The sequence below is a fragment of the Thunnus maccoyii genome, chromosome 8, assembly GCF_910596095.1.
Source record: "Thunnus maccoyii chromosome 8, fThuMac1.1, whole genome shotgun sequence".
Classification (NCBI taxonomy): domain Eukaryota; kingdom Metazoa; phylum Chordata; class Actinopteri; order Scombriformes; family Scombridae; genus Thunnus; species Thunnus maccoyii.
In genome coordinates, this window is record NC_056540.1 from 12,712,381 (window position 1) to 12,739,042 (window position 26,662).

General features: G+C 40.0%; 1 protein-coding gene across 2 annotated transcripts in view; it reads right to left on the reverse strand.

The window, feature by feature from the left end:
- Nucleotides 1–1,469: 1,469 nt before the first annotated feature.
- Nucleotides 1,470–26,662, reverse strand: part of gria3b (glutamate receptor, ionotropic, AMPA 3b) — a 90,183-nt gene continuing 64,990 nt past the window's right edge. Inside the window, exons 9-16 of one of the 2 annotated variants that reach the window (XM_042418170.1) lie at nt 24,955–25,059; nt 22,896–23,102; nt 20,203–20,576; nt 19,466–19,664; nt 10,838–11,085; nt 9,938–10,052; nt 5,185–5,432; nt 1,470–3,224 (exon numbers count right to left, since the gene is read on the reverse strand). In XM_042418170.1, the coding sequence (XP_042274104.1) occupies nt 5,187–5,432; nt 9,938–10,052; nt 10,838–11,085; nt 19,466–19,664; nt 20,203–20,576; nt 22,896–23,102; nt 24,955–25,059 (1,494 nt within the window). In that variant the 3' untranslated portion in view covers nt 1,470–3,224; nt 5,185–5,186. Of the gene's footprint in view, nt 3,225–5,184; nt 5,433–6,891; nt 7,007–9,937; nt 10,053–10,837; nt 11,086–19,465; nt 19,665–20,202; nt 20,577–22,895; nt 23,103–24,954; nt 25,060–26,662 lie in introns of those variants that run through there. The other variant, XM_042418171.1, reaches the window with a different exon arrangement.

The following is a 26,662-nucleotide window of genomic DNA, read 5'->3' on the forward strand; positions in this document are numbered from 1 at the left end:
TTTCTCACGCACCCTCTCTTTCTCTTCTTTTTCCACCACGCACACACATATACGACCATCCTTCCCTTAGTGGTAGAGCCAATGTTAGATCAGATTAACTTTCACAGCCACAGGCCCGAAGAGGCAGCGAGCACGAGAAGCCAGCCTAGTCTTGCAGTTGCACACATGCAAGAAGTGTGCAGCGACACATACGCAGTGGGGGATGATTAGTTGTCCTCTGGTGGAAGGAAATGTACTCTCCTGGTCTCGTGATTAGATTAACAACAGTCCCTTTCCCCATGTCACTCTCTGAATGAAAGGCCTCACCCTAATTGCTTGTTGCCTCTTGTTTTTCCTCCTATTCTTGCAGGACAAAAGCTGCCACTGTGCTGCCCTCTTTGATAGGTGAGTAAACCTATTCCACAGAATAGTCTCATGAGCATCATATACTGCAGTGCAGTGCCATCCTCGCGCATCACTCCCCCACGTTGTCTTGTTCCTGTTTGAAAGCAGTCCAGGCATAACAATGAAAAAAAAAAAGAGAGGCACTGAAGCAAAGGAAGAACAAAAAGCAATATCCTTTCATGCTTTGTCAGAAATGGGTTGTTTGGATTGTACAGTAGCATTTCTACAGCCTGAGTCTGTTCCACAGGACTGGTGCAGTGAATAAATCCTGAATCATAGTGTCTGCATCCAGAAATGTAAGAAAAAAAAAAAGCAAAAATGTTGGTCTTTTGCCATGTTTGTTGGATTTGTTATTTGAGCTGTGGCAGGCTGGATCTCTGGAAGAAGGAATTAATTTTTACCACACAATGCAGACCCAGAGACCAGTAAAATGACACAGACAGTCTGGGCAATCTATTGTGTTGATTTACTATACAGTATATGTGAGAATTTACACTGTGGGGATAAGCAGGGTTTAAATGATTAACCGTCCCTTTGCTTTATTTATTTAAGTAAATCCTGATGAAAACGCCTTCCCTAAAATATAGCTTTCATAGCTGGAAACTTGTGCTGGAATTATAAGCTATACAGCGTCCGTGTGCAGTATGCTTTGTAAGCAGTTGGTGGTTATAATAATACATTATTGATCGTGTCACAAAGCATCTTATAAAGACAGAGTGAGAGAGAAAGATCACATGCCAGATGAAGCTGTCAATGGAGCCCTCAATCAGTGGATGCAAGGCAGGAGAGCCAGAGTGAGGCAGATGGTGCTTTCTATTGATCCAAAACATGCACACCACACTTCCACTGACTAACGGCTCAATATTGGACCGTTACAGGAAAAACTCCTCTCTTTGTGTATATGTCTGCAAGGGGCTGGTCAGGCCACTGGCACTCCATCGGCAACACACTGGAGTCAAAATATGCAGCATGTTTAACTGGAGCTGAGATGTGCTCCGATAATCCCTTGCAAGCCATAAAAATTATCCACAGACACAGGACACTTTCTGTACATTTTATTTACAAAATGTATTAAAATTCTCTGTACAGCGCCTCACTAATGAGGTTCAGCAAATTATGCATGCATCTCTTGCTCTTTTGTACCCACTACTACGCCTGGTGATTTTATTTTTGCAGAAGGTGAGGCCTACAAAAAAGAAAAGGTGAAACTGACTTACAAAAAAATAACCAGGGCTGGATTTCTAACGTTAACCTAAGGTCAGTTTGTGAGTAGCAGAGCTCGTCAAGCATCACTGATTTCACATGCAATTTCTTAGAAAAGAATCAAGAAAAAAAGGGAAACCAATCTTTCATCATGTAATATAAATAATTCTGATTTATCTAAATTTACACATCTTTCTCAAGTCATTGTTTTTCTTCACATTATCAGTTTCATTTTTTTTTATATAAAACTATCTGCCCATGGTTTCAGGTGATTAGATAATTATCTTCCTAAATCCTATGGAATCACAGTCTTTTTGAAAGAAAAGAAATTATTACAGCAATATGGAAATGTGCTAAGCTTCAGGACTCTCCCTGGTATAACCTTGTATAAATCTATTTTCCGTTGTATTCATATATTTTTCATTTTCATTTACTAAGTATAGTCACCAAACACTGTAATGCTCATTAAAGGAAATCAAATTAAAAGCAAACCACAGATCATTGTAAAATGTGCAATTGTTAAAGAAAACGGTAAGGTAATCCAAAATACTACAGTTTAAAAGCCATTACTGTTATCCTTTAATTGGATTGCAGTTAATCTACAATTGAATTACCCTTTTTGTTTGGTTTTACTTTCATGTACAGAAGACTTGAATGACTCTGGACTTCAGGGAAAGACTGTTTGGAGCGACAAACCTCTGTGAGTTAGTGCTCCTTTGATATTTTACAAACTGTAAATCACAAACAGATTTCATAATCAAGCATGAACACTTTGCTTTACACACTCTTTGTCATACAAAACACACTCTTGGCAGTATTGGAAGTGCGAATTATGACCTGGTTCCGTAGTACGTAGAAGCCAAACCAGATCATCTTCTTATCTTCATGAGTCCCATCAAACGTTCAGAAGACAATGGCAGCAGCACCAGAGTTTAGAGTACAAACAACACACTCATAATTGTTTTTTGGGCTAAATGGCATTTCCACTCCAATGAGATCAATCTGTCTTTTAAAACAAGAACAAGGTCACTATGAGTGACTTACAGCAGTATAAAAGCTATTGTCTAATAACCAGTGTCTTACAGTGCACTGAAGAGATCTAATAAACTTATTTTAACACATATAACCAGTGAAAATCTGGCAGCAGAAGGATGAAGAGTAATCTGATCATATTGATTACAAGAAACCAATTAGACCCTTGTCATATAAGATCCGTCTTCTGTCTGGCACTTCAAAATGTGCTTAGGGTTGCAAATGATGGCTTTAGTTCTCTCATTCATTGTAACACGTCAAACGTATTATATACTATAAATATATGTATACATATATATATACATATATATATATATGTATACATATATATTATCACTGCACCAGTCTTCTGTTTTGTATGAGTTTCAAGCAAAAAGCAATATCATTGTGAGTGAGTTGCATTGATTGGACTCGGAGTTCCATAAGGCACTAAGGGGAGGGAACCACGTCGGTTCTTCCCATGACCAGTCCAGTCGTGTCGTCATTGCAGATTATCATGCCGTGTCCGCCCGAGAGGATTTGGCTCTAAGCTCAATCCCTGTGATCCTGTCCTTTCATATATGTTTAGTCACAGTTGTAAGGGACAATGGAAATGTTTCCTAAACCTGTGTCAACATACAGAGCAAAAGCAAACATGGCAAGAGTTGAGATTTATATGATTGTCAGGAAAACCTACATCTGCATATGACTCATGTTGGGTAAATACGGACCCCTCAAAGTCCTGAAAGATTATATGTGTGTACAAGATAATATATTACACGCAGAAGTTATTATCTTGTTCGCACAAGTTATTATCTTGTGCGAATTAGATCTGTTGTGCCCACAAGATGGGGATAACTTGTGCAAACAAGATAGATCAAATATCTTGTGCATAAGAGATAATACACTGTGTGCACAAGATAATATCTTGTTAACTTGTGCACGCAATATATTAAGTAAATGACATCTTGTGCACGCAGGATAAAATATGTTATGTTTTGGGACTTTGGGGGATCTGTACGTAAATATCTGTGACGAATTAAAAATTTCAACTAAAAATTCAAGAATAAATCAGTAAAAGTACATAAGTTGAAACAAACAAGGTGTTTTTTTTTCAAACTGTCTTTTAAGCCCCTGAAAACTTGGTGCAATATCTTATGGTTTTTTTCATTAACATCAAACATTCATGATTAAACAAGTAACAAAAAGTTAAATTTAAGAAAATAACATCTTGAAGTATTCCTTGTTAGGAATTTAACACTCAAAAACATCATCTGGACAGTGGGTGTGGATGGATCAAATTTGTAATAAGTATGAAGCTGATTGAGAAAATATGTTTTCAGATTTAAATTCTGCTGTACATACAGCTGTATTTCTGTAAACAGACATGTTGCACATTTAACAAGACACAATAGAACACACATCCAATCAAACACAAGACTATTTATTTATTTAACAATGTTCTGAACAGTATATACTCCCCTCTGGCTAGTGCAATGCTTCAGAATTGCTGTAGTTATTTTACTGTTAGTGGTATCAGAGTAAGTGAGCTTTCAGAGGAACTTCTTATGAAATTTCTGCAGAAGAAATAGTCCCTGTTCACAGTGTATTCTGTGGATTATTCAGAGGAATGGGGAGTCCAGTTTTCAAAGCTGCACTTACAAATATTTTAAATTAACGATGTGTTGAATAACTATGTGTGAAAGTGATCGCTCATAGTGACAGTCCCACAGAGAATTATCACCCATGTCAGATCTTCCCCTCAGCTTTACAGAATGTGTTAGTGTCATTAAATTTATTGTTTTGGATTTCCAGCCCCTAACTTTACTGTTTTGGTTGAGTCTCACAGCTGTCGTCAATGTTTCCAGCTGAAGCAGGCAGCTGTCTTCAGGGGAAAAAAACCTCTGATAAACTATACGCTGCCTACCCAGCATCAAAGAAAGATCAAGTCGACGACTAGCCAGTGCATATTGGACTGACATTTGTCGAGCCAGAAAATTACTCCAATGTTGCTCTGTGTCTGCTGGATGTTTAATTAGGAACTGCCACATTCACCATATCAGCTTTATAAGGTGATAATATGTCAATGTTGTGTATACAGGTTCTTCCTCTGCAACCAAGTGGCAAAAAATCAATACATGCTGCTTTAAATGTCATTTTTAATGACGTGAGCACCACAAATGAATTTTTTGTTGTAATTTTGAAGAATTTACCCTTTAAAAGGTAATATTACAACCACAGGATATTGTAGTAACATACTAAACTCTTATACAAATAACTGCATTTTTATAAAACAGCACAAAACAAGAGTCTTGTAATATCTGGTAACATCTGGTTTTAGCCTTCATACAGCCTGAGGCACTATCCATGAAGCTATACGTTACAAGGTGCAAAAAAGTATCTCAGAGTTTTGTATTTTAGCAGGCATGTGTGTTCCGTTGTGTCCAACATGACAGCCAAACAATTTCACAAAAAGCAGCCTCACACAAACATACAAATTAATAATTTACTCTGACTGATATGACAGGAAGCTAAATGATTCATCTCTCGCAGCACTCGGGGGGGCAGTAAGGAGAGGCGACGTACCTCTAGATCTTAACGCTCTCGGTTCCGTATACGTTGTAGCCTTCTCTGTATGTGGCAAAGTTCTGGGTGTTGGTCGGGGGAGCCGGCTTAAAATTCTGGGCATTCTTGGCCAATTTCAGCCGTTTGGTTTCTTGTCGTGATTTATAACAGAACTCTATCAGAGCCACCATCATGGCCAGCCCCAGCCCTCCAACCAGAATATAGAAGACACCAGCCACATTGCTTAGGCTGAGAGCACTTGTCTTGTCCTGAGGGAAAGTGAACAACATAGTTAAGAGTTTTGCAGTGGAGCAAGGGCAGCAGAATAAAATGCAGCCTGTATCCTTCAAACTGAGCCTCACATAGCCTCGACTGCTTTAGTAAATCATCATACTCTATGTTACTGGTGCTACTGATAGCAGATTATGGATACTAACAGCTACAAGCAACAAAATTGAAGATATAATGAGGTCGCTATGGTTAGCTCATATATAATTTCGACTGAACTGATTTTCCTATGGTTGTCACAAAGTTAAGAGGAACTTCAGACTGCCATAGTCAAACCATTCTCCACTAAGGAGAAAGAAGCCAACTCTTAAATGCGCTATCTGTTGGTGAATGTAGAGCTTTTCCTTCCTTACACTACATGTATGTAAAATGGCTTCTGCTCTTGACCATGTTAGGAAGCTGGTCAGTATCGCATAGGTCGACAGCTCTGTAAATCCCTGTCTTTTCAATCCTCTAAGCGACATGTACGTATAACTCTCATGGCAACATTGTCATACAGTACAGTCAAATTCATAGTAGATGAAGGATATCTCCATTAAAGTTAAAAAAAAAAACACTAGAGATCAAACCATTTTGCTGCTGCTTACCTACCAAACATATTCATTAAAAATTTGTTCATTAGAGTTTTACTATTTGCAGTTTAACCCTATGAGCATGGACATGTGTTAACGCTATCTGATGATCCAAACCTATAATCTGAGGCCTTGGCTGTATCTCAGAGGGTTAAATAGTGGGTTTATTACATTCCTCAACTTCTTGTAATGTGCAAACAGAGCCTCTAACCTCAACTCCGAGCAGCCGCAAGATTTAGAGGACACCCCACGGCACTCACGCTGCTTAGAGAAGTTGAATTTGACTAACTCATCACAATGAGAGGCTTTGCTTGTGCATCACACCACAGGAGGCCAAAGAATCTAATAGACACATCTCTATGCAAACTAGTAACAACACAAATAAATCAAATTTTCATTAACAGTTTGGTAAATAGGAACAGCAGCATAATGGTCAAAGTATCATGAATGTCAAGAGTGAAAATGAGCAAAAATAGCATTTATCAACAACTGGTAACTGCTGTGATTCAATTGAAATTGTGTATCTTGAAGGCACTTTAACAATTTCCCCACAGCATTATCATTACAGTTCTTACAAAAAAAGAGAGTTTCTACATTTTATATTGCATAAAAAAGTGTCTAATTTCTATTGCATAAAAGAAAAAAATGGATTTGGGGAAGCAGTGCCTTGTATTAAAGCCACATATACACTGTATTACAGTTTGTGGCAGGACAAAAACTAAAACACTAAAAAAAGAAAAAAAAGAAAAATTATGTGTAGCAAATGAACAAAATGTATACTATAGATGTTAGAGAAGTCTTGTCTTGCATATGAACAGTACGTCAAAATGCAATTTGGAATCAGTACAAAAGACCTGCAGCGACTGACCTTACTTCCAGAGTCCTTGGTTCCACATTCACCCTTATCGTACCACCATTTGTTTTTCAGCTTGTCTAAGATGCCTTGTTCACTGAGTTTCAATACTGCAAGGTTTACAGGAGTTCTTCACGTGGGAAATAACATAAATAACATTATATTATGTTATTTTATGTTATTCAACTTTAAACTACTACATACTTTACAAAGCGATAAAGCAGGGCTCCTGGCTATGTCAACATCACAGAGAGCAGGCATTCTACCTATTACCTTTATAACCCCTATTCTAAAGCCAGGACCTACCCATATCGCTTTGAGTAATCGGCAGACGCTGTTAGCAGGGCGACAAGCAGGTACTGAAAGTACGATCTGCAGGTCTATGAATATCAAAAAGCACTGGGGTACATTGGTTTGGGGGGCAGGTCATGAATTAAAAGGGGTTTCTGAACAGCATTTAACAAGTTCAGTCCAACAGGAGCTTTGTCTTGACAAACAAAATAGAGCTTTTGCTTTTTTTTTTATTTCATAGACACTACCTTTACATACATTGTATCAACTAAATCCTGTGATGGCCAATATTACTGTCAATAGCATGTCAGCAATCAATTCTGCAGGTTCTACAACCAATTTCATATCCAAGCAACTATGCCCAAAAGTGAAAGCTTAATTAATTCTTACATATTTTATCCCAACATATCGCTAAGGAAACCTTATCTCAAAAATACGCCAGATTAGTGTCAGATGAGTGTGTCCCAACCAAACTGCACAGAGCTGCAGGACAAAGCTCAGAACTATCAGTGGAATAATGCCTCTTATATGTGCCTGTAGCTGCATAATGTATAACCCTGCTGTTTCTTGCTGTTTGACATCTGTAGCAATCATAACATGATGTTATATTGTACTGTATGTCAACATAAAAAATATTTTATTGAACTAAATTACTATAGGAAACAAAAAACAATTGTACATTGGAATAAAGATCACATTTTGTAGTCATAAACTAACCCTGGATCATTTACGGTTCAGGTCAATCTCGCTGGAAAGCAAATTGGAAGCAAAGAAAAATAGTCCATCGATAAATAGTGACCCGACTACTCCCTGGGAACAATGTCTCCCAAGGGGATCCATGCAATGCATAATGCACTGAGAGAAGATTACACCACTGTATATCCCTCATAGCCAATCTTGAGAAACAGATTGTGAAGACCGGACCATTGTCTTGGCTCAGAGAGACATTGATTAACAATGCAATTACACTGTAACATGCTCTGTGTCTGAAACTCAATCTAGGCTGCACTGTGTTGTGCCGGAGGGCAAGAAAGTGTTAACTGTGTGTGAGTGGGTGTGCATGCAGCTGTGTGTATGGTTATATGCATCTCCTGATGTCTGTTGGAGCATGGAACTGTGAACGGGACGGGGCCAAGTGATGTGCTGTTTGGAACAGAGCGCTCCAGGCCGCTTTTTTCCGCCTAATCGGGCCTTTCCACTGAGTCCTGGAGAGCCAAAACAAGCCAGGAAACAGGCAGACAGTACATACCTGTGCATCATAAAAGATCAATGACGGCACAAGAGACAGGTGCTTTCAAATGGCTCCTGAACACGCTCTCAGTAGCACAGGGAGGCTTCCTGAGCTCAGTCACTACATGACATAGCAATGTTAGCAGTGCAAACATTTAAAAGGGTGACTTTTGAACATTTAAAAAATATATATAAATCCTCTCTACAAATGAACCACAGTCATTTAGGAAGACATGCTTGTGGTGATACTATTTTAAATGTGATTTTCTGCTGTGTAGCTGTTCATTGTGGTCCAGGCCAATCCATGACAAATGACAGTAAGAGTGTAATGACACAATCTACAGTCCACAGGACACTGCGGCTTGTAGTCTAGCCAATTACCTGACCTGCTATCACATGTGTGATGACAGCATCATTTGTCATTAAATTGACCTGCATTGTAAAGAACATAATGCTGCTGGCTTGTATGTAATTTACTTCAGGGCACATAATCTACTGTAAGTAGCATACTTAATTGTCATAGTTGGGTGGGGTTTCACACTTTGCACCATTAGCTTACATAATGGAAAAATCATTTGTCATTTAACCACAGAAGAAGAGGGAGAGATCTGATGGTTAAAAGGGTCACAGCTGGGTTATAAATGAATTGGGGTAGGAACTGCATGTAGTGAAATCAAACCACAGGTAGATTATCAGATGACCCATTAAAGAGAAATCACAAGTCTATTGTTTAATTAGAATTCTCACGTTTTCCTGCAATGCTTAGTCCCCTCAAGACGCCGCTGTTCCCCTTGCTTTCCTGTCGGCCTCCGCTGAGCAGCCATTTTGAGGCTTTTGCCATTAAGAAGAATTTATCATGTTGGCTTTAGAGCTCACAGGTTCTGGGCCAGTGTCATGGATGTGAAGCAGCTGTATGATCAATTACTGCAAAGCCGTCTTTTACAGGATAAGAGAGCTTCAGCTTTGTGAGGGAAAGCTGGAGATTTTGTCTTTTTTGATGCAAAATAATCTAATATTCACTGGCAAAGGAAAAGATATCTTCTCGTTGATTGACATGCCTGCAAATTCATTAAATGCTCCATCTCAAACTATTAAAGCTACCTAAACAAAGTCCTGACATATGAGACCAGGTGATCTGCCCTACAGATGTGAAAGGATGATTAAACAAAGCTCAACCTTTCACAACTGTAGGGCAGCATGTTCACCTCGTAGTCTCATTTTATTAAGAATTTCCAGTAACTACAACATTGTCATACAGAAAGAAAACTCCTACCTTAAATCTTATTGCACTATATTTAAGTCTCTGTATACTACAATCTCAATAACTGCCACATTTTAATGTTAGCTAAGCAAGGGCTCCTTAGTTTGATCTGAGCTGTTAAACAGTCTGGTCAGACTATCAGTTAATTTGGTAATCTGCCGTAGGGCAGCAGCAGGTTGATTGGAGTGGACAGTTGGTTTGGTTATGGTTGGGTTGTTGTAACAGCCTTGCCGATTACTCTGCACTATGGTACCCGATTGTGGTGACATCGAGGCTGACCTTGGAGTCACCTCCCCCGCTGCCGCACTCTCCCTTGTCGTACCACCATTTGTTTTTCAATTTGTCCAAGAGGCCTTGCTCATTCAGTTTTAAAACTGCCAGGTTAACAGCATTTCTTGAAACGATAAAACATAACTTGTAAGAAAATGCACAGGTCCGTGAGAAATCTAATGCAAAGTAATAATCGTATTAAGCATCATAATGATAGGTAATGGTAGTGAGACTACCACTGTCAATGCAGGGGCTTATGCACAGAATACTATCTGTTAATCAGAATGGTCTAGGAAAGGACAAATTGTTTAAGAATTTAAGGAATATGGAGAGATAAGAAAGGCTCATATAAGGTAAAGACAGTGTTAAATCTTGGAAAAGGTGGCATGAAGGGTTACGTAGTTTAGAACTGAAGTGTGCGGGATGGGGACACTTGTCATTGAGAAGAAAAGTAACAACAACAAACATCATGCAATTAACATTCGTCACAAGTGACAGCGCAGCTTTTAAAGGCTAAATTGAAAAACCATTGAACTGTTAAATTAAAAGTGACAACACAACAGTCAGGTAGGACAGCACACGGGACAGAAGGAGAGATTGAAGGAGAGAGAAAAGCAACAGTAAGAGAGACATAAATATGAAATGATTGTTAGCTTTAGCCTTATTATCTGGATTTGATTCCTCTACTGTAAAGTAACAACTCTTAACACATATATAAAAATCTTTAAAAAGACATTATTATCATTATTTAACTTTTGTATCCAAGTGCATTGAGGCATACTACCGTTACCGCCGTGTCCACAAAAAAGAAAACAAGAAGAGGAAGAGAAGAGAATGACAACAGGGGGACATCAGGGTAGGTGGAATACTATAACAACATGGATGATATTGTTATATTATTCCACCCACCTTAATGCTGAGCCTTTGGGCGTCGCCACACCGTAGCCTTTCGAGTCGAGGTTCCCGCCCACTTTCATGGTGTCGCACGGCTTCCGCTGCTCGATATACTCGTTCATGGTGGACTCGAGGAGAAAGGCGAACTTGCCCTTTGACTTTCGTACCCGGGCTACGCCATCGGGTGTGGTCTTAACAAACACTGAGGGCTCAGCAGATTTCATGTATGACCACATCTTCTCATACACTGCTATTTTGGATCGCTGTGCAGGGAGGAAAAAGAGAGGAGAAGTAGTTTAGAAACCCCAAAATCATAAGCGTTTAATGGATTTTGTAAGATTTTTTTGTGCTTAATGATCACTTGATTTAAACTGGCATCATGAAGTATTTATAGACATCTTTTAATATGGCTGTGTGATATCTTTAAATACTTCCAGAAAATATAGCTGGCGGACCTTTAAAGATCATGAGGTACAAAAATGTACAAAATCCATTTCTCTTCATCAGCATAAATGTACTATTTAAACATTATCTTGCCGCTTGAGGCTCAAATTCACTGAGTGTGAAGGAGGATCACACATCACCTGTACAGTAAGTGCACAATGGGTTGTAGCAGAAAATCTGACATACATATATATATATCTATATATATATATATATATAGATATATATATATATATATATATTAGTGATTTGTTGACCTGTTCACACAAAAATATCCTCAATAATTAAACTTTTGTGACAGTGAATTGCGGGTTATGATCATTTATATGAAAAAAGCAAAAGTTGTGGATCAATATGCTGAAAATTCAGCTGAGTGAATTTGAGCCATGGTTTATAGACTCAGTTTAACTTATAGAAGTTATTACAGACATTCATTTCAACAACACTGCCACTGATGTTACATCCAGACTGTGACTCAGAGGCAATGTGCATAAGAAGCAAGAGAAGTGTACAAGAAAGCGGGTTACACAGATACAAGGCAACTCATCACAAAGTGACACAGATGAGCATTTTCCCAGTGCCTTGGGTCAGGCTTAGCGAGCCTGTAAAATCTGGGGGAGTTGAGCGCTATCTATAATAAGCATCAATTAAATTATTCAATGCCGCTGGATTTATTTTGGCATAGGCATTTCACACTTTGAACAGATCCTGGTCCAAGCAGTGATGAGCCAGTTCCCGAGTGGCACTGAGTGTACTGCAGACTAGATCCCACATAAATAAAAAAAATACTTTCTTTCAGTAAAGGCCAGAGAGAAACTGCTGGAGTTGGATAATTTTCAAGAACTGGCTGAATAAAAACACCCACTACTAACCAAAGGCTTTGAGGATGGAAGATGGACAAACTGTTGATACACCAACATCGGTCAGAGATACTTCCTAGTTAGTTAAGTATCTTAACTAAGACGGTCACAAGTCATTAGGTTACCAATGACATGATTAATAATCATCAGTAATAATCAACAAATAATCAACATTTCTGATAATCAAATTATCCTTTAAGTCATATATCAAAAAGTCTACAGCCATGCTAGTGGCTCTGAGAGGCTGTACTTAGGCACAGTGGTGCTTTGAGCTAAATGCCAAAATATTAGGATTCATCATCTGGGAACCATGACTGTACAAAACTGTATGCCAATCCATCCAGTTGATGTTGAGGGATTTATCCTCCATGGGGACCATGAATGTGTGTTCAAAATTCCAAGGAAACCCATTTCACAGTTGTTGAAATATTTCAGTCTAGACCAAAGTGGTGGACTGACCAACAGGCTGAGAAGGCCATGACTAAAGCCACGCTGCTAGCATGGCTGAAAACTGACCTGATGATGGTTCTTTTTAGCCATGCTACCGCTGTGTCCAGCTTCAATATAAGTATTTTTTATACCATTGTTAAATTTATATCTTCAGATTTTTGGACTGCTAGTTATACAAAACAAGCAGCTTGATGTCAACTTGGCCTCAGGAAACTTGTGATATTCATTTTTCACAACTTTCTGACATTTTACAGACTTAACATGTGACTGAAAAAACAAACCACAAGGTAATCAATAATGGTAATAATTGTTAGTCGCAGCCCTGTATTGTAAACCTCATCTACTGAAGTTGAAAATAAAGTACACTTAAATAACTGTCCATGCATACTGAGCTCTATGTCCACACATACGGATCAGTACACAGACTCATCAGTATACTGAATTGGTAAAAGCCCCTTTAACAAGAGCATATCCATCTCTAATGCATCTCTATTAATAAACAAAAGCATTAACCTTGACCTAATGGAAGTGCTTTACTGGCTTTATGTAATCACATTCAGTTTGTTTGTAGGCATCTGTCATGGTGCATCAGGCCAAGGGTGAGGATGAGATGAGACAGAAACATAACACAAATTAAAAAGTCTGCATGATGAATGTTCCCTGCTCAGATGGAAAAGCTTGAAGTTGGGACATTGGTTGTTGTATCTTCGTGCAAATACAAGGGATGGGGGGAAAACAGTCATAGTAAGATGTGATGTTTTTGTTGACAAGCCTGTTAAATGTGTTCAATTTGCATGTGTCAGACATTATGGAAAGGACACTAGTTTTGGAGGACAATTTCCCCAAAGACCTGGGGCTCATCTGCTCGGCAGTGGGAAAGCTCCAGACGCCTCCTCAAATGAAGAGAAAATTATGGATCTGGGCATTGATTACTGACGACAGAGTGTGCTGCCTCAGTGCTTTATGAAGTCAATTCATCAATATCAGAGTGGGAAACAAAGTGCAACCAAAACCTAAATAGGACCATTCCATTGCAACTAAAGTCACCACTGAGATGCTTTAAGGGGATTCTGACATAGAAAGAAAAAAACAAAGCCCAGCAGGGAAAGAGAGATGTTTGATTATTGACTGCTGGCACACAATTGTGCATACTCACAGAAACACACACACACACACACACACATATATTGTAGGTTCCACACATGAACACACCATAACTGCATTGAACGTCTACTCTTATCCCCTTTAAAATGTAATCATTCACACCCAGTCAATGGTGGTCATTTAAAATTCAATTAGGGAACAATGACTGCAAAAGTCCATCATCAATGAACAGACAATTTGTTGAGCAATTATATACTGCCATAAATACAGCTTTATTCATGTGGCTCTCTTTCAAAACCATATAATGGCCCTGTTGGAACATACTGCTGTCTTCAAAATGAGCTCCCAGACGATTAACAGGGAGTGGCTACATTTGATAGCTATTGTATAAATTGAAAAGAAACAGGAGTGTATGTTGGGTAACTTGCAAATGGCATTACCCTCCTGCTTTAAATATCTTTTTAGATTATACTAAAGCAGTCATAATGATGCTCTATTCATTATGAAGCACCTTAATAGTGGATCTTATCCAATCCTCCTACCTAGGCGACACAGTTACATAATCTGTGTAGGTGTTTCTCCTGCAAGTCTGTCTGAAGCACTGGATTTCCTACTGTTTTATAATAGTCAGATGACAAATTCAGGTCTCTTTTTCTTGGTGATGGCATAAGATGAGGCCATAGATGCAGATTCTCTTAATCAGGACACTGTAATTAGGTTCAACCATGGGCCATTAGCATTTTTCAATGGGGAAACAACATAGTTTTGCGGGTGCAGTGCAGATGTAGGCCTGTATGTTTGAAATATGTTTTGTTAAATGTTTTATTCTTAAATGAATTATTATTGTTAATTCACTTAAACCTGCAATAACATATTTATTTGGCAACTTGGGGGCAGCGGAAACTAGCTGTGAACAGAACACTGATATATCATTAGCTTTTAAGTTGATATGGCGAACTTGTTTGCAAACAGTTGTTAATTTACACATCCAGCATTCACCAACATTAGCATTAGAGTCAAGATGAAATGAAAAATGCCTTTTTAACCCTTTTAGATCATATACCCACTCATACTGTACACCTATATGCAAAAAAACAACAAAAAATCGATATCTTTGTATTCTTATATCAAAATCCATCCCATCATGTTTTCTTCCTGTAAAACAAAATATGACGTGTGCCTACGTAGGCTTGAACCAACCAATTTCAACCAATAATATCATGACATCCACCCATCAATCAATCTTCAACTTTTAGCGGCACAGAATGAAGATACATTGTAACACACCCACTTTTCAACGTTCAAATCAAAATCCTCCCAACATTATGTCCTGCCTGTCTATCCTGTTTCACTCAGAAATATGTCACGATATGGAATTTAGATACTCTCGAAATGCCGTTTCATCTGGACTTTAATTTGAAATCATGTCTCTGGCCACCAAGTCAAATACTTGCTATCCTTTTAGCTCTGTTTTGGTCTCCACCATCTCCTGAGGGAAATATCTGGCTCTTAAGCTGCTAAATACTGCACTATGTTCATCAGCTAGCCACTAATTGTTTACTGGTTTGGTGCTAGGCAGGAAGTGTACAGTGGTTTTGGTCAAAAAGTATGAGAGCAGTGAGAGCGCATTAAAGTTTGTGTCACAAACGTTAAAGGTGCAGGTGATGAAACCAAAACAATAAGCTGAAAAATGCTATAATGCTCTGTAGATCTGAGGGAAACTGCAGTTGGGTGATAATTCTCGGTGGGTTTGTCACTTTGAGTGACACCTTTCACATTACATGTGCTCATTTTATCCAGTGTTGTAAAAATATCGATTATAGCTGTTTTAAATTAATGATTATTCTAAATTATTTATGAATAACATTGATTTATAGAAATAGTTTAGGATTATATCGGAGGGCAACGTGTGTTCTGTGTTACACAACAAGAAAAGGAGATTTAATTGATACATTGTCCACACACAATAAAAAAAGTTATGGTTGAATGAAAGCACTTGTTGTTGTTGTTGCCTTAGAATTTCAATATATTAAAAGATCATTGGTAAATCTATAGTTTGCAGATTTTGTTGTTCCAGAATGTGTGATGAAAGGTCTGAAAAGGGACAAGTGATTAAAGTGTGAAGTCAAAGAAATTGCCCTCTCCATTCTAAATAACCACTTAATCTGTATTGATCCTGAGTTACGTCGCTTTTCGACACCTCTGTCCACAGCCCTCCAAACTGCGGCTTGTTTTTTATTCTTCCTTTAGCATGGCAGGCTGCTTTCATTACATCCTCTCCCCAATACGCTCCACTGCTTGCATATCTAAATGCCATCTCCAAATACCCACCAGTACATTTTCCTTCTACTTTACTTCCTCTCCATTTTGTTTGTGGACATCACCAGTTTCCCTCAATATCCTGTATGCCAGGACTACCTGTATCTCAAGTATGCAGAAATGAAAGTTGAGGCTCTGGGGGTGTACTTTGTCATTGAAGTGCCAAATGCTACGCCCTGAATACCAATTGCTCGTCTTTGATGCTTGTTCTTGGACTCCAACAGCTCCTTCCGCGCCTGCTGTTGCTGCTCATCTAAAGTTCCATGAGGCCCTCTGAGGACACTGCTTCCCCTTAGAGGTTACGCCTATCTCACACTAGTCTATCATCACTTTTGTCAGCTTTCTCTTTTATGCAAACAGCCTCTAATCTTTATAGGAGCCTCCCCTTCACTCAACACTGTTCTGAAACACAAAGTGACAAGAGCTCAGGGAGTTGTGTTACAATGTGCTGCATAAGATTGCAGGGCAACCTTAGGATTCCTTGTATAAATCTCCTCGCCGGCTCCTCTTCATGCAACCCTGGACTAATGCAGGTCTGCTATGCATAAAAAAGCTACTTACTAAACATTGTGTTGGACCATGCAAAAGCTATAGTGTCTGTGCCACAATAGTTGAGACGTGAAATTGATTTTCATGCTTTGTAAAATGCATTGGTGACTGCACTCAAGCTGTTGTTTCTATCCTCACCACATCTGCAGATCAGTAAGATGCATGATGTTTGCTGTTGAGACTTTGGATAATGTATAATCTTTTGAGGGGAAGAGAAAACAATGCTGCAGTCTCATTTCTCTGCGCAATTATCATTGTTTCATTGTTACACTGTTAAATGAGGTGCATGAAGGGACAGCAGCGTGGTTGTCTTTGATGGTCTCACCCCGGTCTTTACACGTAATTAAACAGCCACATCAGCCCATTTTATCATCTTAGCCATTATTACTATCCAGCTTCTCCTACAATGTACATTTCAAAATGTAACTGAGCCAAGGCTTTTTTGATGGAATAAAACCTCATCAAGAGGATAAACATGGCCTCACTGGTACAACTCATCATTTTCTAATCATCCAAAACACAAATATTCAGCTGACTGCATGAAAAGATCCATGACAGGAATTAAAATGATGAAACAAACCACAGCGGTGCAGCGGTGCATGACAGCTGCTATGTTGAAGAAGAGCAACACAAAGCTTGAAGCTATCCTGCATTGTCTCAAGGTAAAGCAACAGACAGGCTGGAGACAGAGGAGAGAGGGTCCCCAAACACGCAGGGTAGTCTGGGGAAGAGGAGCCAAGAGCGGGTAGAGACGCACTGCCAAGCGCCTAGAGCCATTCAGTCTTCCGCTGGGCACGTCAGCGGGCTCCCAGGCCAGCTGTCCTAGTTGGTTGTGAGCAGCAGAATCATGGTTTTTTGGGAGATCTACTCAAATGCTTCTCTTTTTGAAAATTCCTGCAGAGCTTTTCCTCATTCCCAGCAGCAAATGAAGACACAGACTGTTATGCGAATACTGTCACAGTCAGGTAATAAGCCGTATATTCAAACTGTCAATTTTTCAGGAGCTGAAAACAAATGCCTTGTGCATTTCATGAGTTTGGGGGTTGAAGAATTGTCTTAAATTACAGAAGACGATGGTTTTAATTTGCGTTTTATTAGGAGTTTATTAATATATGAACATATATATACTATATGTTCTATTTGTCTGTTTGGAAGCTCAGTATTTGTATTGCTGTGTCTTAATTTTTGTCTTATCTGATTAGAAATAGAGGAAAATTTACAAGCGTATAACATTACTAAGTTTGCTCTACTTGTCAGGCAGCTTTGTAAAACAAACCAGGTGAAATCATCAAAAATTAAAGCCAGGGGTGTCAGTGAAGATGACATATGTCTTGTTTGAAACATCGGACTTGATTCAAAATTTCCAGCTGGCTGATGCCGTATGGGTCTAATTAAGCCTGAATGTATTTCCTGAAAAACAGATCTGAAATAGAACTTGAACTCCTATTAATCAGTGTGTTTTTTTCCTTGTCAGCCCTCTACAGCTTTAATTAAAAGTCCCTTGGAATAGCAGCTCACACATGTCATTTCTTATTTGAAGACTTGGGGATGTAACTAGGACACTCATTATACAGAACACAGAAAAACAGCGACTCCCCGACCACCTCTCGGATTGTTCTACCTGCAGACCTGCGGTGGCTCCATTGTCAGGCTGGAAACCTAATCTGTAATTGGCATCCATCATCTCAGTGACACAGAGACATATACTGTATGGTGTATACACCTGTGCAGCAACTCTGATGAAAGGGAAAGTGATGACAGGTTTTGTGAGTTGTTCCACGGAGAATAATGTCTTGCTGTCATCCAAGTCACATGCCATGTTTCCCAGGATATATTATCTTCACAGTCCCCCTTTACAACCGTCTCCTAAGAGTTTATAGACTTAAAACAAAAGTCTTTTACAAATCTAACACTGCAGACAGTATCTTGTCCTTCTTTGTCTAAATAAAAAAATGTGTATTTGATTGTGCATTTTGTTGTCCTGAGCAATTCAACCCAGGGGTAACACAAATGAATTGCTCTTTCTGCCAACAGGCTGCAGCTGTGAAACATATGAATTGTTTCTCTCCTGCTGATGAGTAATGAGGGAGCGTAAGATAAAAGACTGTAATATTGCCTTTTCGTCATCACCAGCAGAGTGCTGTTTCATTAATTCTTTTCAACTTATTGCTCTGCAAATGCAAAGGATTGGACTACCGATGTAGCCATGCCAAAAGCAAAGATATCTATGAATTTCACAGTAAAATATGCAGCGCTGTTAAACTCCTGCGTAGGGAGCATGTGCTCGACTTTCAGAGAGTAACACACTCTCGTTACAGATTTTAGTTAATTTATGCCTTAATTGCCGGGCTAGTCCCTCATGCCAATGGACATATTGCTTATTCTATCTGAACCGTCTTTCAGGCTGCTCTGTTTGACCTACAGGGCTCTTCTTCATCAGGTCCAATTTGCCAGCCATGGCCAGCTAGCTAATTATATTTCATGAGCTGACCCCTCCGAGTTTGAGCCTGATGTGGGTGCTTTGATTAGCCTCCTGTTTTTATCACCTCTGCGTCTTTCACGTTGTTATCACACTTTCTGCTGACAGCCCCAGTGCCTCAAGGTTGCACACTGCAGTACTGCCGCATAAATTTCACATTCATGTCATAAGAGTTCAAGAACTGCTTCGCTGTCAACATGCCTCATTTGGAGCAATCTTGTGCAGGTCAAGAATGCTGTATTAAAGGTACAAAATGGAAAAGCTGCAAGGAGGAGTTCATCAAGGACATTATACAAAGTGTTTTTTATGGTTCAACAGGCCTGATGTTCAAAATGTTTAGGCCCATTTGAGATGAAAGCAAAAGAGCCACTTGCTGATTAGTCAGTTGCTGTGTGTGTGTGTGTGTGTGAAACCAGAACAGTTTCTGGCATTACTCACCCTAAAAAACTCCTTTGTGGAGCCTGAGTCCAGAGTGCCATATGCTATCTCTGTCTGCTTGGCCAGATCTTCAGCACTTTCTATAGGAGAGACCATCCTCTCCACTGTCAAGAATGCAGCCAGGTTGGCTGTATAGGATGAGATGATGATGAGGGTGAAGAACCACCACACACCACCGACGATACGGCCCGACAGAGACCTGAAAGAGGGCGGTTGATGACAGGGAAACAAAGAATGTAATTACATGGTGACATGTGGTCCCTATCATCCACTAAGATCTACCAGTTGTGTTTAGTGTGACTAATCACATCGGTCATCAGAATTTCCTTGTAAATCATAAAAACAACCTGGCACTGCATCAGCACCCTAAAACAGCACACTACCAAGGAATGTAGTAAAAATTATAGAAAATACACTCTAATATAAGCCTTTAACTGGCTGTGAAACAATCAGGGTCAAAGTTCATTTCATAGCGTGAAGAGAGTATTGACAAAAGCATTTTGGTGATGATAATTTCAGTGCACAAACTGACAAAGTCAATTACACATACAATAGCAGCAATAAATGTGAAATGAGTTTAGCTTCAAATAACGAACACCTAAAGGAAAAAGACGTGAAATGGACACGCTTGAGTGACTCTGGGTACTTCTCATCACATGGAGTTAACATATCATGTAGTAGTCTATATTTTTCTATTCTGCTCTGCTGTCCACTAGTGACTATTGGAGCTGACCCACCTGGGAGAGATGTCACAGCCCTGCTGCATGAAGGCGCCCAGTGAGAACCAGAGGGAGTTGAAGATGCCAAAGTCATTGGGGGGATCGGGTGGTGTCTGTGGGTCTTTGGTCTCGTCCTGTTCCTCGAGGTTCCACTCATAAGGACTGAACCGACTGACCAGGAACAGAACCACGCTCACCCCAATATAGGCAAACACAATACACATCCAGATCTCATAGGCCAGCGGGTCCAGGAAGGAGAAAACGCCAGGCTTGGACTTTTGGGGCTTCTTTATCATAATGGAGATGCCCAAGCTCATAAACGGCTTGGAAAAGTCTATCACCTCCTCTCGAACCAGAGTAATGGTGAGAGGTGCAACAGCTATATCTGCTCTCTGGAAACAGGGACATGCACAGCAAGCATTAGTTACAACCTGCATAAAGACTCATTTTAAATGTGTGTGTGTGTGTGTGAATGACTGGAGCAGATGGTTAGCTAGAGGAGAGAAAGGGAGTATTAAACAATGTTGTTATCACACATTTTACATATGATTATAGCAAATAAGCCACCAACTGCGACAGTTGAAGGCAGGCTGAAAACACACACACAAACACACACACACACACACACACACACACACACACACACACACACACACACACACACACACACACACACACACACACACACACAGAGGAAAGCAGAGTAGAATTTGCACAGTGTTATGACCTGGGATGGCAGCTAATACATCTGAGATTCATACTGTAAAATTAATCCAAGTTTTTTATTGAAATGTGGCCACATTGTGGGAGGTAGGAAGAAGGGAAAACTTATGAAGGCACTGCAAGACTTTCAGAGACAGCTTGGAAAAAATCCACCAAGGCAGATGGGTGTTTTGAATCATGTTTGACCAAATGCTTCCTTAATCAGGACCCAAGGAGATACAGAGGGGAAAAAATAAATAAGTTGAGCAATTTTGAAGAACAAGCAATTTCAGAGTATATCTTGCTGTTTCAATAACTTAACTGTTTGCTTTAAAATACAAAGAAAAAGTAAGTAGTGAGTGGACTGATGTCCTTAAAACTCTGCAAACATTCAGAGTAACCTGCGTTAACAAATGGCAGTAATTTAAACTGCTGGGTGTAAAAAGGCTGCTGTACAGAAAACAGCAAGCTGTGGCTGCGTAGACTTCATCACATGCCATTCAGTAGGCTGGATTTCCCAAACACAGCTTATTCTGGCATTAGCCTTATTTTTTTTCCAAGCTGTTTCTCTTTATCTTCCTCCTTTGCTCTGCTGCTTCAATCACATTATATTATCTAAACACATCCACGGAGGTGGTGCTGCCTTTTTAGAAATCACAATGGGTTTCTTTGTAAAAGCAGAAGAAAATAATTAATCACATTAGACAGTGTTACTGCAGCGAGTGTGTATGTGATTAATTAAATAAATGCTCCTCTTCAAAGGAGCCGCACTGTGAAGGAAAATTATTTGCATTGTGCTGTATTGTCTTTTTTTATGTTGAAATTGAGAAAACATTGGATTGACGCAGGCACAAACAGAGAATGTTTTTTTTTACAAGGTCAAACTAGGAGCAACACAAATAGACCCAATAAACATGACTGTTTTCTTTACCCTGTCAACACAACATTGTGAAGGGCTATAACCATTTAATCCTCGTGCAGGCGTAAGCAGCACTCAATCAATGCTGAAAGAAACAAAGCAATAAAGAGCAGCCTCGGGCCTAACCTTTAAAAGACAATTAAAATCAAATTAATTTAATGGTCAAAAGGTCAAAATGTACAAAAGTATTAGTCCCGGCCCACCTGCTGTAAACAGGCCTGGAAAGACTTGACAGCGACGTGATTGGGGATATTTTTTTTCCCCTTCCATCTGCAGGGAGTGGACTTTTCCCATTTGAAAGATAATTTGGTGGCGATAGCACATCAAACCAGGCAATCTCTCAGGCTGATAGTTGGGAAATTGAACAGATGAGGAAGCCTAACCCTCATGCATTTTGTATTTGGCCCCTGTTCAACTATTGTGGAGAAAGGTGGCGAGGGGGGTAATTTTGGAATGCTTGAGGTGTTGCGAGAAAGCCTGCGCGCTCTGTCAGATGTAAAACACGGCATGACCCTTTGCTAATGTGAGAGGTTGAACCTTTATGGAGCACAACACATATGGATCTTGTTGTTTCTAACCGCAAACCACCATTTAGCTGTTGATTCTAAAGCAGATTTTCTCAGCTGTGAATTTACAATGTGGCATATTCATCATACACATCAAACATTGAACATAATTACACAATCACTTCAAAGGCATACAATCTTTCATTCATCAAAGTGATTACAGTGTGTTTGCCATATGGACTCATTGTTTTCATGTACCTACCTCTGTTTTCGTCTGTAAGAGAGAGAGAGAGAGCTTTCTAGGCTAAGCAAGAAGGATTAATTGCAATGAACAGCACTGAGAAATGATTTCATTTTCTCCGTCTCAAGATGATCACCAACTCCCCAATGCTTGAGGCTGCATTTGACAAATTCACTCACAGCTGAGCTTCCTGAGACAGCATCAGACTTTGAACTGGGCAAGAGCTGATGAGTTCATAACGGGTTGGTGATAACCTTAAGACAGAAAAATGAGATCTCCTCTCATGTTGAAGTTCCTTGCAAACTGTCATGTAATCAGCGAAAACGAGGCTCCCAGTACTCACCCCATAGACCAGTTCACCCACCATCCCGTTCCACGTCTTGGTCTCGGGGTCTCGGGCTCCGTACTTCCCATCCATTACTATAGACAGTTTGTACTTAATTCCAACATGTTTGGCAATCTCAGATGCTAAATCGACGCAGTAGCCTTCATATCTGTCATTCCCCTCCAGATGCATATAATTTTTCTTGTACATCACATAAGGAGCTTCCTGTTGATTCAAACACACGCTGGTTTATTCACTCCCATGCCCTAGCACACATTCAGTTATACAGAAATATGCATACATGCACTCATTTGTGCCCGTGCACACACACTTGCACACACCCACACACACACACCCACACACACACATACACACACACAAACAAACAGAGAGTCAAGATATAATAAGCTGCTATGACCACATCCATGCAGTCATGCATACACGAGATGATGCCCCGCGAATGCACAAATATGCACTGATATCAGCAGCGTGATCACGTGGTCACACTGCTTTCATCAAGCCGTGGCAGCCAGCAGACACCAAGCCCAATGCACCCAACCCAATTTGAAGCCAAGGGGTGCAACTCGTAGTAAAGGAAGGATAAAGCAAGGGAGAGTAGAGTTTTGTATTTTTGTGGGAGAGAACAGAGGGCCAGAACCATTTTAATAGGGCTGGGAGTCATTGGTAGGCAAGGTGTGGGTCAGCTCAGAGGTGGGTGGGGATGGGAATGGGGATGGGTTTCATAAGTAAATGCCAGTGACAGGAGAGGGATCAGAGAGTGCCCATAGTATCTCAACATATTCAAGCACATTGCACCAATGCGCAGTTAAAGGCTGTTTCATTCCAAAAAAAAGAGAAAGAAATAAAACAAAATGAGCTGTTATTTGCTATCCAGAAAAAATGCAAAAAATACTCCATAAATAAAATAATTACATCAGGAGAGCAGGAGCGTGCTAGTTTTCCTCTCCTTTTCAAAACGCTGGTGCAGCTTGTCTTTTCTCTTACTGAGCACATCATCATTATCAAACAATAGGACCGCTCAGGAGAGCAGGCATTGTCATTACAGCCACACACAATTAGAGTGCAAGTAGGAGAGCAATGGTTTGTTTGTTCTGTGCTGAACATATCCCCTCACCTTGGATTCATTGAGTGTTTTTCCTCCAGTTAACACATGTTTACCTCCTGACTGTATTTCTCATCTATAGACTTTAAATATTTCCTCTCGCTATTGAGTGACGTTGGCTCACGCATCGGAATACAAATAGAAATCTAACTGTGCGCAAACAACGGAGATCCTTATCATTTTTTTCTTTAGCGTTTAAAATGTTTGTTTGCAGAGAACAAGGGGATGCGTCAGGTAATTATAATGCCATTATACAGTCAGTAAATCTATTTGCAATGGAAGCTATCCCATAGGCCTGAAACATTTAGTTGAGTAAATACGGTGTAAAATAAATAAATCTAAATATTTTGTTTGTTTGTCATAATCTGGGAAAATGCCCAGAAAATGATCCTTCCTGAAGTGCTGATTGGAGGTTATACTTCAACACAGAACACATGGAGGAGCAATACAAAATAGACTGGAGAGGCGATAACAAGGAAAATTACCACCCCTTCTTATCCCTCCTCCAATACTGATTATTTTGCTTTGCCCAGCTGGAGAAACCATTGCAGTATCATCCTCTAGTCATTCTTCGGCCAGTCTATCCCAAGTGTCATTGAACATTTACTTGATGAGGACAGACAGGTCTACTTACGTATGCGTTTATTATGCTTTTGTATGCTTTTGTAATTGATGGAGTCAACCATTATCATTTATACCATTATTGTGATGTCACTGCTACGACAGGCCACTGAAGTATGGAAAATCAAAATGCTTTGACACCCACACGGATACAGTTGAAACACTCCCCCGGTTTCGGATCGACTGTTTCAACATGTAGTGAGTGGATGGAAAGCAACACAAAAAAGATGTGGTTCTACCCGCCCAGGACAGAATGTATCACTCATTGGAATCAACACCATGACCTTGAGTGGCAGAATACGTGAAACATTTAAAACTGCATGGAAAGTGTACCATAATAGTAGTGACCACAATCGTTCGGTTTTCCACTGAGGAGTCGTTGGTGACCTGCGGGTCCATAATATTTACAAATCGCGTGTACTCGTTCCAGTACCCAATCTGCAAAGAGAAGACAGTGGTTAGTGATGCTGCAGTCTTTTGAACTAAGCATTCATACCCACAGATGATATATAAGTGAGCATACAGTATAACAGGGACACTTCTGGGATCTGCCACGATGCAGGGCTCATTAAAACAACACTGCATTTCCCAGAGGCCTGCTGAAGTTCGACCAAAATAGCAGCGAATGAGCAGAATACTAAAACAATAGAAGTGGCTCAGAAATCTAAGCGTGGAATAAACAGAGTTGATATTTCTACATTCAACATGCAGTTAACATCATGATCACAGCTATTATGAAAATATACTATTGTTTTTTTTTTTGTAATTTAGTAATCTACGGTTCAAACAGACAACTGTGCAGAAATTAAATTGCTCCAGTGCAGCAGACGAGCATATGGCAGACAACTTCAATCCCTCCCACCTTCAGCTTCCCAGGTTTTACAGTAAATAATTGATATTCAGGCATGTGAACTGCATACACCTTTAATAATTTAGCATAATATTCCAGTGGCTCCACAGTTTCTTCGGCACAATCCTGCCATTGCAGTTGCTCTGTTTTCTGCTGTACAGATGCTTAAGTCAAACCAATGTCAAGTGTTTGTTTGCCCATCTGAAATAAGGGTTGGTCTGGCTCACGATGAAACGTGTTGCATATGTTGCTGCCAATAGTCTAACTGTTGCTGGCTAGGATTTTCCCCTTCACATCTGGTCTGCATTTTTTTCCCCCTTAGATCTTTAAATGTTTGAGCCAGACAGGTGTACAAGAGTGCAGAGTTTTTAAACACCAAGTGGAGGCGCTAGATAGCAGCAGACTTCTCTAAACTTTGGGCTCCAAACTGTGGTTACAGTTGGGGATGTAGTTAGTGCACTTGCCAGACTGTAGAAAGCTCTAAATGTTTATTCCCCCGGTCTCTCCCGACAGTGATACAGCATTTGAGAAGCGCTGCTCGGGGGGACGAGGCTGTGAGGAGCTGTGTCATGGAGTGCTGCTCTAGAGGCAAAGTCCTGATGTCACCCTGAGCAGCTGGGACAGATATCAGCCCATACATCACTTGTGACAGTCACAGCTAAGAACCTTCATCCTCTAACTGTCACTGGGGTGACTGGGGCTCCAGTTCCTGACAAACTGCTGCCTGGTTTGTCTCATCTTCCCTTGCTCTCTCACTCTCTCCCCCTGACCTCCTTTCTCCCCTCTCTCCATCCCTCTCCCTGCTCCTCTCCTCTCTGTTTGGCTGCGCGGTGATGGCTGTGAGGGCTGTGTGATGCTAATTGAAGTGTGGGCTTCAGAGGCCTGGGAGGCAGGCAGCATAATCAAGCGTCATATCAGACTGAGCCTACACTTATCCAGCTAACGAGAAATTCACAGCTGTCTCTTGGAACTCTGTAAGGTTATGAAATAAAACCAGGGGTCATCATATGGTACCGGTTATAATGTGAATGTACCACTGGGAATTACCATTTTGAAGAGGAGCCAGATGAATTCTTGGATCCCCTTTATAGTAATTGGTTATTTGAATGGTAATTACTGTCAGGAAAGGACCAAAAATCATATCTGTGCTATCCCCCGGCACAGAAATAGTCTTATATCATTCTTTTGATA